This window comes from Oryza sativa, chromosome 6 (genome assembly GCF_034140825.1).
Source record: "Oryza sativa Japonica Group chromosome 6, ASM3414082v1".
Taxonomy (NCBI): Eukaryota; Viridiplantae; Streptophyta; class Magnoliopsida; order Poales; family Poaceae; genus Oryza; species Oryza sativa.
In genome coordinates, this window is record NC_089040.1 from 20263201 (window position 1) to 20278886 (window position 15686).

Genomic DNA, 15686 nt, shown 5'->3' on the forward strand with positions numbered 1-15686 from the left:
CTGTCGGCGGCGTGAACGGCAACGGCGAGCCGTCGACGACGTGCCCTTTGCCCCCTATCCATTTTCCAGTAGCGCAGAAGTTGGGGGGAGGCTTATCATAGTGGGCCAGGCCAGCTCGTGAAATCCACGCGAGGGGGGAAAAGCAGACAAGGAATAATGGCTCAGCATCCAGCAGGCCAGGCCCAATCCATAAGGCCTAAATACTACTTGTAGTCACTGCACAGCGTTACATTACAACTTTGCATCTAAGAAAGCACAGCAATTTACGAAGGATAAAAAGTCTACTTTAACTCCCTCCAATATATGCCTGATCCAATTCGTATCTCAACCACGAAACCATATATATCGCCTCTCCAAGTATTGAAACCAGTACAAAATAACTCCCTTTGACAGTTTTCAATATGGTTTCAACTACCAACATGGCATGGTTGACATCGTCTTCAACTGATGTGTCGCTTACATGTCACTAGAAGTAAAGATAAAATTAAAATGAAAAAAAAATGAGACCCCGTGTCAGTTGGACTTAGATTTGAAAGAAAAAAATACAGTGGACCCATGTGGTGTTAGTGTCCCTTCTCCTCTTCCCCTCTCTTCTATTCCCTCTCTTTTCGACACCATGAGTACCTTAACAACAACGCTAGTGGATTGACGGTGGGGATGCAGGGAGTGCCTCGGTACAGGGGAGATGGTGGAAGAGAGAGGTCGGGGCCCCAACCTGTTTAGTTTGCTTCAGCTCATGTGTGTCTTTATTATAGTATAGATCTAGCTTCTTGGTGCAATTCAGCAATTAGTTGAGACTAGTTATTTTAGGCCTTAAATTGTGTAAAACCGTTTTGATTTACGCTTCCGCATATATAACTTATTTTAGTTAAAAGTTTTAAAACCGCCAATTCACCCCTCTAGTCGGCCTTCTTGATCCTATGACGGGGACTCTCCCGGGGATTAGCTCCTAACGAAAAGATTGCTATTATAATAAAATCTATTATATTTTAGGATAGAGGTAAACTATAGTAGGCTAGTGTAGCTAGGTTTTATTGCGCTCCGTCAAAGGTTGAGCACGGAGGACGCACAAAATAATGGCCGTGTCCCAACCACAATAAATCAATTCGTGATGGATTATGTCTCAAAGGTGTAACTAATGTCTGCTTGATATGATTGTATGTGTGGGCCGGGTTGCCATAACTCACAATCTATTCATGTGTCATCTTGTGCCCCCTCTTCTATTTTCTGTTAATATATGCTCGCACTGTATTTTTCATCAATTTTCATGTATCATGTATATTATTATCTAAAAAAATGTACCATGTATATTAATTGAGTTTTACATAAACAAGCTGCAGATATATGCATGACCATCTCATCTTTATCACACAACTTTATGTGAAACTTAGCATAGTATATATCCGTAGTTTTTTCTTTTACATATCAAATTAGGATAGGATGAATGTGTAAATCTATCTTAACAAAATTTCGAATAAAAAAGTTCAAATACTTATATGAACTACTATCATCCAATAGTAGCTTATATAGTAGAAGGTACCATATAAGTAAAAAACAAACACCTAACTTATCATCTAAGAGTATTTACAACGGGATGACATGGCGAGTTACCTTATGCTTTCATATCGAATATGAGACGGCATCTTAGTTATGGAAGTTGTCGTTTCCATGCTAGATCCGCCCCGGATGGAATGCTTCTTGGAGACGTAAATTAAAGCCGATGTCGGTGCTTACTTTGGATGCCACATGCTTTCTTTCTCTCCTTTATTAATTTTCTTTTTCAGAAAACAAAAATGCATGACGAGGCTGTGCCATCCGTCCGTAGCGCACGCGCAAAGAAATGAGATCAGCGGTGGGGTATGGCCCACGTGTCAGCGCTATCATGCATACGTGTATCTCCGCGGTAAAGGTGATCCCTGATTGTTTTTTTTTGTTTGAAAATTTCAATCACCTTGACGGTACCTGCGCACAGCTACGGAAGAGGCTTCTCTGACGTAGTGCCCTCTTACGTGGGTGGCTAACATGTGGGTCCATTATCTATGGGGTCTACATGTCATCCTCTCAAAGTTAGAAGGCAGTATGTTAGAGGATCACGTTCCATAGCGTACTACTCATTCATAATCTTTTCTTTCCTATACCCTTAATTTCTCTTAATTGGTCATCTTCTCTTTTTTTTTTACAATCCAATAATGCAAAAGAACAAAGCCGGCTTTACTGGAATAAGAAGGTAGATCACGAAGTAAGCTTAACTCAACCAACTAATAACTAATTAGATTCTTTTTTAACCTGTTCATCTCCATGTTAAAAATCTAACTTAAACACAAATATTCGTACTTACGATGATGTGCAAGTTATAGACTTGACATGCATATTTGTATTCATAGCTTATTATTTTTCCAGTGCTAGATGATATACTCATCAACAACTTTCTCAATCCAAGGTATACCGGTCTAGCTATAGTCCCAAAGGGTGCTAACATGAATAGAGTGTATATACATATTTATATGGATAAATGTGCACGTAATTAATTATACTAGCGTCGGGATTGTATTGTGTTTTAAAATAGGAAAAAGTACGAATTACCCCCTAACAATTGTGGTCGGCCGAATTACACCCCTAAACTCGAAAACCGGACATTTTACACTCTCAATTATTGAAACCAGACAAATAACCCCCCTAAACACTGTTTTGAGTGGTTTTGATTAGAAATTACACACGTGGCGCCAACGTGACAATCCAGTCAGCAAAAAAAAAAAACTCCCTGAGCCCACTTGTCAAACCTATCCCTCAACCCAATCCTGTGATTCCCCCCTGCTCTCTCTTGCGTATGTCAGCGGAGGCGGCAGGCAGCCGGCGGTGGAGGCGGACCTCGCCTGGGTGGTGGGTGGCGGAGGCGTACCGGGCAGCCGGTGGCGGAGGCGGACCTCATCTGGGCGGCGGGTGACGGAGATGAACCCAACAGCCAGCGGCGGAGGCAGACCTCGCCCGGGCGGCGGGTGGTGGAGGTGAACCCGGCAGCAGGCGACGGAGGCGGACCTCGCCCGGGCGACGGGTGGTGGAGGCGAACCCGGCAGTAGGCGGCGGAGCGGAGCCGCCTGCCTGAGCGCGCACACGGGAGAGAGAAAGAGAGCGATCAGGGAGAGAGAGGTATGACCGGTGGGTCCAAGGGAGTTATTTTTATTTTTATTTGCTGACTGGATTGCCACATAGGTGCCACGTGTGCAAACTCTCTGGTCAAAACCGCTCAAAACAGTGTTGAGGGGGGTAATTCGTTTGGTACTAAAAGTTCGGGGGTGAGTAATGTCTGGTTTTCTGGTTTAGGGGGTAATTCGGTCGACCACGATAGTTCAGGGGGTAATTCGTACTTTTTCCTCTAAAATAAATAATGAGGTAGAGTCAACTATGCTCGCTGGTAGAGGTTTTTTCCTTGCGGAGCACCCGGTAAGTTGGGCTTGGTCTAATGGACTAACAACACCTTCGGTCTATCCCAAGTGTAACTGGTCCAATACGAAAAGTTATTCAAGACAACTCTATACGTATTTATACGTATAAAGTGTACACATATAAATTTTATATAAAAAAACTTTTAATGTAGAACATTTTATAAAGAACTATTTGAATCCGACAGTCGCATTGCTTCGCTTATTTAATTATATGATTATCTGAATCGCTTATTGGTAAATAAAAAAATATTTGTGAGTATAAATTTTATATATGTCTCCTTAGCGACTTAAAAGCAAATGTTGTAATTTGTAAATAAACTATGATGAAAAAAATCAAATTCAAAATTAAGTTCTAAAATTTAAATTTTATCTTATAAACATAAGCCTAAGCGATACAATGAGACTTCGAATCGGAATCGGATATAAATTTGGATAGATAAACTTATCAAAATTTAACATGGTGCAAAAAGAAAGTGTAGGCATTCGCACACTTAGACTTCCCACAAACTTTCGTGCGATAGCCCTTTGATAGAGTTATATATGGAGACAAATGCTTCTTATTTGATTCTCTCAGAAATATTAGGTTCAATTCAATAAAAAGGAGTTTCTTATTCGATGGTTGCATAATTGTTTTACTACTCTATTGTCGATTAATTCCTGGAAAATCTAGTAGATCACATGGAAGCATATAGACTTTATATGACCTCATTCTCTCTCCATTACCGTGAAATCACAACCTAATTCTCTTGCCCCGCACGTCTCACCATGCCCGCTATGTCGGTGAGAACCATCGGCCACACCTTCCCCGTGACGTCTTCTCCAAATACTTCTTTGCAATGCCGTCGTCACCCCTCTTCACAAGCTTTGGTGAGTTTCTACATGCTTCCTTTCTCCTCCCCTATCAATCTCTAGCAGCACCGACACCACCACCACTTCACCGACGACTCATCTCCACCACATCCTTCCACTTCTTCTCCCCATCCTCCTTTGTGATGCTGTTGTCACCCATCTTCACCAACGTTGGCAAGTTTTTGCATGCTCCCTTTCTCCTTCTCCTCCCCTATCTCTAGTAGCATCGACACCACCACCGCCTCACCGCATACCCATCTCCTCCATCCCATTGTCGGTTCTTCACCATCTTAGCTTTCCTTCTAAACCTGTCCTTACTAGCCATACCTCCTCCTATTGAATGCTTTTGCCCAATCTCGAGATTCAATATGACGTACGTGATGGAGGTTCGACGTCACAGCTATTGAGAGAGATGTTGCCGTGGAGAGCTCATCGAGGAAGTCACTGTTGACTTCGCTGGTGAGTTCTCCCCACTATCTCCCTCCCTCTCTCATGTATATCCTACTTTAGTTATGGTGATAGTCTAATAATCAGTTACAAAACTGTAGTATAATATTATATTCACTAAACTGAAAACCATGAATATTAAGCAACGCCTTTCATAGCCTTTGAAATTGTGTTTTTTCCATTAAGGACTTGAATATCCATTAGACCGGAAGATGTTTGAATCCGAACTTGCTTATTTTATATTTAGAAAACGTAGACGCATGAGATCCGCACATTGTTTCTTAGAGAGAGGGGAGAGAGTTATAACATGAGTAGAATAACACTCATAATAATTCCTCCCTACGATGTTATTTGAGGCTTCATGTTACTTAAAAATTTAATGTAAATATGTAGTAATATAAACCATGTTTAAAGCCACGATAAAATAAATAATAATTATAATATTTCTAAAATACAAATATTATTATGAAAATTAATAGCGTTATTTTTATTAGTTTAAAGGTGGAGGAATTGTCCTCCTCACCTACCATCGTAGTTTTTTTTTAAGAAAAACGCCTTTCAAATGAAACCGCCTCATCCAAAAAAACTCAAATAAAAAACTAAACACAGTAGTTTCAATCCCATTACAACGCACGGATACGACACAAGTGTATTTAAAAACGGAGCTAACACACTGTATATATTACTCCCTCCGTTTCTAAATATTTAACACCATTAACTTTTTAAGCATATGTTTGACCGTTCGTCTTATTCGAAAACTTTTGTGAAATATGTAAAACTATATGTCTACATATAAGTATATTTAACAATGAATCAAATGATAGGAAAAATATTGATAATTACTTAAATTTTTTTAAATAAGACAAACGGTCTAACATATTTAGAAAAATCGGTGTCAAATATTTAAAAACAGAGAGGGAGCATTATATAGTGCCATGGCTGATTGCTTGGGTGACGAGAGATTCCAGAGATCGAGTAGTGATCTGATCGACTTGGTGCACGCACGGGCGGTGGGTGATGGACTGATCAGATGACCAACTCACCGAGATGAGCACGCACGCACAGCTGCAACGCATCACGTGATGAGTACGTGATCTTCTTTCGGGTCATATAGGACATGAAACCGTGTCAAGCTTACACGCGACGTGCATATTGTATCACGTTCTTTCCCTCGGTTCTGGAGATAATACCTGTTGGGGCCAAGGTTATTTCAGGGAAGAAGAAAAAAGGTTTTAGGTACGTACGTGCTGATGATTCTTTTTTTTTTCTGATTTTTTTGTCACTTTACTTGCTAGCTTACAAAATTAAGTGTCCACATACTATTTAATTTTTGTGAATTTGGTCGCTTTATCAGACTTTATGCATACATACGTCGATTAACTCTTCTATTTTTTTTAATATTTTTTTTAATTTTGTTTCTAAGTATAGTTTTTTACTTATTTGCTAACTTACACCTGTACCTTATTAATTAGGAGGGGTCATCTCGTTGATCAACCATTTATATAGATAGTTCCCTACAACACGAGTACTTAAAAAATACTCCCTCCGTCCCAAAATAAGTGTAGTTTTACACTATTTATGTTTAACGTTTGACCGTTCATCTTATTTGAAATTTTTTTACGATTAATATTTTTATTGTTACTAGATGATAAAACATGAATAGTACTTTATGTGTGACTAACTTTTTTTTAATTTTCTCATAAATTTTTCAAATAAGACGGACGGTCAAACTTTGGACACAGATTCCCACGACTGCACTTATTTTGGGACAGAGGTAGTACAAGATAATTAAAAAAGTAGAAATTTTGGTTTGGAATCTACTAGAAAAACTACTCCACAACACAAGGTTTATAATTTACAATAAAAAAATATTGTTTAGAATATAATATTCATTTTTAAAAATATTTCTTTTAATGTAAGATATGACGATATATCCTATTACTGTTCTAAGATAGGCAAATACATTAAATTATATGTGCCTATTTCTTGAAATAAAAACAGATTGTGGATCACTTCGTCAGCTTTGTCGCCTTCAGCTAAATTGTACAATATTAAACTATACGGATAAAATATATACTTTTGCCTACGTCATTTTAAAGTCAAACATACTTTGATTGAACTGTATGGATAAATAATGAACTATCACCAACATAATCCAGCATGTCACCATGGTTACTCTACACATAATTTGGTTTACATCAGGCAATAATAATTCATGAGAATTATCATTTACTTCTATCATCAACCAGAGGTACATAGAAACAACAATGAGAGTGTATTTGGATAATGGGTTAGGAGAGGTGGAATTGGTAAATGGAAATGAATGGAGGGATACGATGAAATGGAGCGAGAAGAATGAATGGTTAGGATTGAAACTTATCCTTTGAGAGATAAGAAATCATATCCCAAACCTATTACATGGTCTGAAGTAAATAAGATACTTGAGCCACAGCCACAAAAAAAAGTCATGGTGAAAAACCACAGAGTGTGCTGTTACTCTGCAGTGCAAAAGAAGGGAGTAGAAAATAACCTGAAAATGAATCGAGCGGTGGGTCACACAAAAAGCACCTGCCCACTGCCTTCCCCTTCCTCGTTGGCAGCTTCCCCCGGCGCCACCTATGCCTCGCCGCTTCACCCTCCACTCTTTCCCGTTTTGCCCCTCCTCCTGCCTCTTCTTCCTCTTCCTCCAGCCACCGAACTCACCAACAACGAGACGACTCAGGGGAGATCAACCTGCTCTCCACTACTGTGGACTGCAGTGGAGTCCGTGGTGAGTGAGGCACACACACGCGTCCTTCTCCGGCGAACGATGGGGTGGGGTGAGCCGCCGGCGCCGCAGCAGAGGAAGGCGGCAGGGGGCGGCGGGCTGAAGCTGCTGCTGTCCGTGCTCCTCGTCGGCCTCGCCCTGCGCCTGCTCGTCAACCCCTCCGCGTACCTCCTCCTTTCGTCGTCGTCGACGACGACCACCGCCGCCGTCGCGCTAGGGCAAGGGGACGACGCGGTCCTCGCCGGCGGCGGCTCGCTGCCTTCCAACGGTGAGATGTTCTTGGGATCGATGCTGTTGTTGCTTTGCTCCTTTTCAACCGTTTGTTTTTCTTCTTTTTTTTTGTTTCTTTACTTTTTGGGTTGTTTCTCGTGACATGGAAACGCAGCTGAAGGAAAGGAAGTACTCTAGTAGCAGTACTAGTGGAGGAGTATTAGTGTGACTTTTCGCTCTCAATTTGATATTTTGGCACAAATTCAGCATTTTTTTGATCGAATTAAGGGGATTCGGAACATGAAAAGAAATTGTATATATCTTTTTTGGTAACTGAGAATTTTCCATTGATTGAACTTGAAGATGGAGGGATCACCGGATCCTTGGTTAAACAAGGGAAGAAAATGCTGAAATGTTTATTACACATGAGAGTAAATTGTAAATATTTTCTTCTTCGATAAAACGATCCAATCATTTCTGAATGAGAGGGTTAATTTCTCCCTTCTTATCATGTTCGCGTGATATTATAGTTAATTACTCCCGATATAGTTTATTGTTCAGGTGCCAGGTCTGTGGACCTCAGTCTTGATTCTTGTGATTTGTGTCTGACCCCAGATGCAGTTTGAACAATAGGTCCAGTGTCACCTTGCAATATTTTTGAGCGAGAGATGACTCCTGATGACTCCAGCTGTAAGGCTTTGATTGATCACTTTCATTAGTTTAGTGAAAAAAAAATGAGGTTAAATCCTCTATGGAAGTGTCGGTGTGGGATCTGGAGCTATGGAAGCTTTCCCTTTTTAATATGCCAAAAGGGCTCTCTTTGCGTGTACCCTCAATTTGTTCCATACTACTACATGTTTAGTTACATATACTTATAGTATTATTCCCTTTGTAATTTAATTACCATACATTTCCTGATAAATGCAGGAAGTTGTGATTTATTCCATGGTAAATGGGTCCCTGATTCATCTGGCCCTGATTACACTAACAACAGCTGCCGCTTCATCGAGACTCCGCAGAACTGTATGACAAATGGAAGGCCTGACAGTGGCTATCTTTATTGGAGATGGAAGCCCTATGGCTGCGAGATGTCGCGGTTTGAGGGCGAGAAGTTTTTGGAGGCCATGCGGGGAAAACATTGGGCTCTTATTGGTGATTCAATCCTCCGAAATCACGTTCAATCGTTGCTTTGCCTTCTTGCTAAGGTATTCTGTGGTTTATGTGATGAAGTCTTTAATACTTTATAGTTCAGAAAAAAAAATACTGCCATCGTGTAGTAATTACAAGATAGTATATTGTTGACCAATCTATCTCTAGTACTTCACTAATAAGCTCAACCTATGTTCAGTGAAATACTAGCAAAATAAGCACACTGGCATACTTTTTACCAGCTAGTTCTAACTATACTACCATTTGCAATTCTCCAGGCAAATTTCGTGGGATTGAGGATGTGTCGATGATTTTTTTTATGTGAACGCTGAGTCAGAGCTGAATATGTTTTTGTTATTACTGAAAAACGACATTAATTTCTGATGTTGGTGGATTAGTTCTGCTTTTTTGCACATGCAGATTTTTTAGAGCAATGCTACTATTTATATTGTTAATGTGCTATCAGCTGTGCTTGCTTGAATTTGTAGTAATAGTACTTATCAACAAACCAGAAATTCAAGAGAAGTGAATAATTTTATAATCTGATTTAGGTTGAAGAGCCTACTCAGGTCTACCATGACAAGACATTCAAATCAAGGAAGTGGCACTTTGCTTTGCACAACATCACAGTCTCTCTTATCTGGGCACCGTTCCTTGTCGAAGCTGAAATATTTGAGGATGATGATGGAGTATCAACTTCTGAGCTCCAACTGCACCTTGACATTCTTGACTCAAACTGGACAAGGCAATGGAACAGCTTCGACTATGTCGTGATATCGACAGGCCAATGGTTCCCGAAAACCGCAGTCTACTGGGAGAATGGAGCTGTGACCGGCTGCCACTATTGCCAGGACAAGAGTGTAGCGGAACTGACTTTTGAGTATGCCTTCCGCAAGTCACTCAGAAAAACCTTCCAATTCATCACGTCCTCACCTCACAAGCCAGTGGTCTTCTACAGAACATGGTCACCGTCGCATTTTGAGAATGGTGAGTGGTCCAGTGGCGGGACTTGCAAGAGGACAGTTCCATTCAAGCCAGGGGAAACCGGCGATCGAGAATCGGACATGAAGATGTGGAGGATCGAGAGAGAAGAGTTTGCCAAGGCAGTTGTGCACGACAGGCACAACAACGCCGGCCGTCTGAAGCTGCTCGACACATTTGAGCTCTCACTGCAAAGGCCTGACGGCCACCCTGGGCCTTACCGGACGTATCATCCTTTCGAGAAGGCAACATCGGCCAAAGTTCAGAACGACTGCCTGCACTGGTGCTTGCCCGGTCCTATTGATGCGTGGAACGATATAATCATGCAGATGTTGGCAATAAACTGAAACCTCCTGAATCATCTAAATTTTGACAAAAAGTGTTGATTCAGACCTGATTATTATACATAGGTAAACTTCTTAGCATAATCAAGTGCCTTCTTTTTTGGCGCTCATTGAAGAATTTCCAGTCGGTAAGTATCGGTCTCTTGTTGTAGCCTGTCTGATTGCGGCACCCATCTGCAGCCATAGGAATGTCCCCTGGCCGTAATTATCAGTTATGAACTTGGGTTGTGTTGTACAACTTGAGATAGTTGATTTAAAGAGTCAAATATAAGTCTCATCAGCTACTCGTCTTCTGTTTTCAGCTAATTGAGCTCTGAAATGATCAGTCCTTTTATACCTTGACAAGTTGAAAATTGTACCACCTGTAACGTGAAAAATAAGATAATGATGTAAAAAATTGGAAACCACTTGTAACGTGCCCATCATTATACAGTGTAAATAAAACAAGAGAATGATGTAGAAATATTATACCTGAATTGCTTCTAACGTAAAGAATAGTTGGTAAATTGTATGAAGAAAATTGGCATGTCATACGGAGCGGAGCAAGTTGGATGACAAAAGAAAAACAGGCACATACATGCTCGTGCATAGTAAGCTCGAAATTTATTGAAAGAAAACCTCTTTTGTAAAGGCATGATGATTGCTTGCGACATGCTCACCGTCATGAACAAACGAACATGGCTTTCGTACAGACATACGTCCTGCATTGGTGCACTATTGTTGTGACGTATTCGGCACCGAATAATTCGATCCAAGCATACAAAGAATGATAAATACCAAAAAAAAAAACCAAAGATAATTGGGCAACACTTATTAGATTTCAGCAGCATCTCGTCCATATTTACAGGATACTCCAAAGGCTTCACTAAACAGTAAGGCCACGTATTCTTATTCTGCAGATACTAGACCAAATATACACAACAGGCGAGGAAGATGAGATAAGTGAGCAGTGTCTTGCAGTCAAAAGTGTACAATGTGCATTTAGCACGATGCAGAATTCTTCTTCTTGCTTGCCTTATCTTCGCTTTGCCCATTACGGCTAATTTTAAATTTGCACCGGTGAGTAGCAAGGACTTTCTGCTCAAAAGAAACCTCAATAAACAAGAGAACACAAAAAATGACTGTGTTTTAAGTTGCACTGAGAAGTTGTGGTATTTGTACATATTTTGTCATGTACAATTTCAACCTAAAAATAATAAAACTTTGAAGATATCATTATTCATATATATCTATTGCAGACTGAGGTAAATAATACAATGACACAGAAAGTACAATAACTAGACCATATGAATGTCTGATATACAGAAGTGTTCACTAAATGATGCTGCGAACCTCACAAAGAGGCATAGTAGGGTTTAACATAAAATCTAGCTGTAGACCACATTATTTTAAAACAATATAAAACATTCATGGATCGGATAGTCGATCTTCACAATTTTATAGCCAAATTGCTAGTCTTTCAATTGGTTTCATGAAAAGCAATCAATAATTCAAATATAATTTTGGTGATGTTTTAGGCTTTAGCTATATGCACATGTAGGATGTTTCCTTACTCTGTCAAGTATTGTTTGCTCGTGCTAACTGTACAAACAAATCAAATCAGTGTTTCTTATAGCTTAGTGGTATTTTGTCTATAAAACTTATCCTAAAAAAGGGTTTCACACAATACCAATGTTTTAAAAAGTGGTATGCGGTTTCATGCGGTCACCCCACCTTGTAGCGCTTATGCGGCATAATCAGACACTTAATGTGGTATAATCGGCCGCTTATGCGGCTTAAGCAGTACGAGGTTGGGGCACCCGTTCCTGTATGTGGCCATGTAGACCTTATTCTAAAACACTGCACAAAACCATAACCTTAAAACAACTAAGTAGAATTAAGATGGTCACTTGTTCACTAAATACCAAAAATGTTTAAAGAAAGCTATTTGGAAGCGATGGATTGCCAAAGTTACAGAAAACAGTTCCCTAGTTATGTGTGATGGACCAATTACCATTATAAGCAAAATTTTAATCAATGCTGATAAATTTAAGTCATAACTTAACAGAATAAAGTCATGAACTTGTTCTACTATAAATTGAAGGAATCTGAAGCAACTGGTAGCAACTTTATACAAGAGGAGCAACTTAACAGAATAAGATCCTGGACTTGTTCATGTTCTACTATTAAAGGAACTGAAGCAACTGGTAACAACATTATAGAAAAAGATAGCTCATCCAGCTTGTCAGATAGTTCTCAAAATTCAATGTTGGCATTTCCAATATGGAACTTTGGAAGCTAAAAACCATATTTTTCAACTTTTTCCATAAAAGAAATGATTGATCAACCTATTGAAAGCTTCTTGAACAAAAGCTGATCACACGTAATAGTTGAAGAAAAAAATCAAAGTGCTATGAAATAAACCTAGTGAGGAGCATTATAGCAGTTAGTACTTCAATACGTCCAAACAATATCGTTAATTAAACTTTAGTACTAAAATAGTACAATTTGATATAATAAGAATCATACTTTCACTCAACATTTATGTAATCGAAGTTTAGTTCAAAAAGAGGGGAAGTGATGGAGCTAATGCAGATTTCCAACTGCGGCATATCCTATTTATCCAAAATGTTCAAGAAAAAAATATTGTCTGATTTAACCTATTGGATACTCTTATAAATCTGAAAACAACATACTATAGCTTTATGTCACAAACAAAAGCACAACTTCATAAGCATTAGTTTACTAGCTCTCTTACTAGCAGTACTAATAATGTAAGAAGATGCCTAAACTCCTCTGGTCAATTTAAGCACGTCAAAGACTGACCATATCATGGTCACGAAAACATACTATTTAAAGAGTTGACATTGCAAACCTAAATGGCCATGAGTTGCATAAAGTACCAGTGGGGCTGTTTGGAAGGCCAGAAACTGCGGCTGGCCTTGTTTCTGAGGCACTATTCTTGCTGGCTGCAGCGCAACAGCAAATGAAGAAGCCGAACAGCCCCAGTGTCGCCAATATTTTTGCACAACACCCATTTGTTTCACAGCATCCTTTTGTTAATTTGTAAGTACACAGAAAGTAGCACCCTACTCTTCCCTAGAACTCATAACTAATCTTAAACACAAAAACCACCCAAACCATGCCCAAATTGTCTTTACCAGTTCTTATCGAAACTAGCTCACCAGAATCACAGATAGTCTTGCTACCCAAACACCCCCATTCCATTCCAATATGGGAATATCTACCAGCGGATCAAGAGCTCGAACTCGCCATTCTTTTCAAGCAAAGAAATAAATAACTCTGAAAAGGCAAGAATCGAAGGGGTTTCTCACCGGTTAGCCCTCCTCCTCCTTGGCGTTGGAGGCGTGGTGCTCGGCGCGGGACGGGAGGGGGTTGGAGCCCTTGACGAGCCAGCCGAGTCCGAAGAAGGCGGCGCCGGCGAGGATGGCGGTGCCCCAGGCGTGGGAGTACCACCTGCTGTACTGCCGCACCGCGAACCGCCACTGCTCCCGCAGCGTCGCCGCGTCGGGGATCGCCGCGTCCGGCGGGTTAGGGTAACCTCCGCCGCCTCCTCCGCCCGGAGGACCCCCTCCGAACCGGCGCACGCGAGGTACGGCCTCCGGTGCAGGTGGATGCGGCGGCGGCGGCGGAGGCGGGGTGGGCTTCTCCTGGCTCGCCATTATACTCCAGGGATGATTCCCCAAATATTGCGGCTCGGAAGTCGGGCCTCGGCCCGAGCCACGGGTGAAGGGTCTGTGGCCTGTGGTGGAATCGGGGCTGCGGAATCCGGCTGCCCCCTTCGGCGGCGGACGACGGCGGCGGCGGTGAGAGAAGGGGAGGAAAGTACAAAGAAGGGGGAGATCCGGAGGGAATAAGTTCACTTTGGCTCCCTTAACCAGGAGAAAATTGGGATTAAGAGTGGTTTCACTGCAAACTGATCAGGTGTCCACCAAAATGCCATTTTCGTTCCATTTGGTGAATAGAAATGTTTTTGCTCAATTTTATTTTTTCCCAGATCAAAATACCCCTAACGAAGGCCCCACTTGTAATACTCTTTGATCTCTCGGTTTCCCCTCTCCCTCTCTCTCAACGACACCGTCGGGAGCGGAGCGTGGCGGTAGAGGCCGGCAGACGGTGGCGGGCGTGGCAGAGCAGGGCCCGCAGAGGAGTGGCTCGACCAGCCGCCTCGACGCTGGGGTGCCGGAGTTTGCGCCGCGGATCGCCGCCCCCTGCTGCCGCTGCCAGTAATCTGCGCATTCGCCGCGGCGCCTCCTCCGCCACAGGCGGCCTTCTTCACGCCGCCATCGCTGTATCATCGACCGTACGAGCTCATCATCAACCGCAGTTGCTACGAGCTCGAGCCCCAGCTGTTCGACTTCCTCACCGGCCTCTTCCGGAAACCCACCATCCCCATGGGGATCTTGCCGCCGACCAACCTCGTCACCGACGACGACGAGCCACTGCCGACCGCTCCGAGGTCATGCAATGGCTCAATGCCCAGCCTCGTCGGGGAGCCCGTCGACTAGTGGCTTTGCAACCTCCGTCGCATCTGGATCCATTTCTGTCTCCTGCTCCTCCGTGGTGGCTTGCGGTGGCTTTTGGTATTTCTTAACCTCATAGATAAAATCCGCAAGCGCACGGAATATACCGATGTAGCACTTCACCGGGAGTATTCTTAGGTATCGATTTCCATAGGACTCTAAATCAGGTTCATCCAAGTACACGAAGCTACGAGTAGGCAAAAGGATAGAGAGGTTTCACCGGTGAGAAACAGTGTCTACATAAAGCTTAACTTTAATCCTAACGCGATACTTCGGGCACTGGCCAGCTCGTTGCTGCCAAATATCGCTCTACTGCGCACCCGGACAGGGAGGACTTCAGTGATATTGAGGGTTGTCACCACCTCTACACCCGCCTCACACCTACTATGGGATGCGGAGCAAACACCGAAAATTAACTACCTAGATACCGCGTCTAAGCAGATTAATTACTTACTTTAATACTAGCTACACACTAAAGTAAATCACTATATTTTTAGTTGATTATAGTGAACGATAATCCCGTATGCTGATTACGCACTAACTAAGAAATAATTCTTACCAAGCAAACTAAATTACTTAAAATATATTTCTATTATAATCAGACTAATTAACAGAGCAAAAGAAATAAGAAGAGGATTGTTGACAACTCCGAAACTCCTCCGAATTCTTCTACGCTACTCTCTCCCTAATCTAGTATAGAGCCTCTTATAATTCAGCTCAAGCTTGGAGTGTGTGTGAATGAGGGAGAGGAGAGGGGTATTTATAGTGTGGAGGTGACTTGAGAGAGTGGAGATGCTAAGGAATATTCTAAATGGAATCTTCACTCTCTCTTGACAAGTGTCCCTTCGGATGACGGTTTTCACCGGTATTAACAGCCACAACCGTCATAGGATGAGGAGTACAACTGCCACGCCGAAGTTGGGCTAGACTGGGCCAGCTACTGGTTCAGCCGAACCCTTTGGTTCGGTCGAAC

General features: G+C 41.8%; 2 protein-coding genes across 3 annotated transcripts; one reads left to right on the forward strand and one right to left on the reverse strand.

Moving 5' to 3' along the window:
* The first annotated feature begins 7443 nt into the window (after window positions 1-7443).
* LOC4341180 (protein trichome birefringence-like 24) lies at window positions 7444-10474 on the forward strand. The gene is made up of 3 exons (XM_015788628.3): window positions 7444-7774; window positions 8644-8921; window positions 9417-10474. The coding sequence occupies exons 1-3, from the start codon at window positions 7549-7551 to the stop codon at window positions 10191-10193; spliced, it is 1281 nt and encodes a 426-aa protein (XP_015644114.2). The 5' UTR covers window positions 7444-7548; the 3' UTR covers window positions 10194-10474.
* On the reverse strand, window positions 8646-14036 carry LOC4341181 (uncharacterized). Of its 2 annotated transcripts, none has more exons than XM_015788630.3 (2): window positions 13505-14036; window positions 8646-10552 (listed from the first exon to the last, which is right to left on the reverse strand). In XM_015788630.3, the coding sequence occupies exon 1, from the start codon at window positions 13850-13852 to the stop codon at window positions 13508-13510; it is 345 nt and encodes a 114-aa protein (XP_015644116.1). In that variant the 5' UTR covers window positions 13853-14036; the 3' UTR covers window positions 8646-10552; window positions 13505-13507. The 2 variants fall into 2 exon arrangements, with proteins under 2 accessions (XP_015644116.1, XP_015644115.1); XM_015788629.3 differs by lacking the exon at window positions 8646-10552 and adding an exon at window positions 10987-11267.
* Window positions 14037-15686: the final 1650 nt, after the last annotated feature.

Excerpts from the sequence above, each read along its gene's own strand:
- LOC4341181 (XM_015788630.3), bottom strand. The coding sequence starts at position 13,852 with ATGGCGAGCCAGGAGAAGCCCACCCCGCCTCCGCCGCCGCCGCCGCAT.
- LOC4341180 (XM_015788628.3), top strand. The coding sequence starts at position 7,549 with ATGGGGTGGGGTGAGCCGCCGGCGCCGCAGCAGAGGAAGGCGGCAGGG. Across the intron at positions 7,775-8,643 it reads CGGCTCGCTGCCTTCCAACG|GAAGTTGTGATTTATTCCAT; the intron begins GTGAGATGTTCT and ends TGATAAATGCAG. Across the intron at positions 8,922-9,416 it reads TGCTTTGCCTTCTTGCTAAG|GTTGAAGAGCCTACTCAGGT; the intron begins GTATTCTGTGGT and ends AATCTGATTTAG.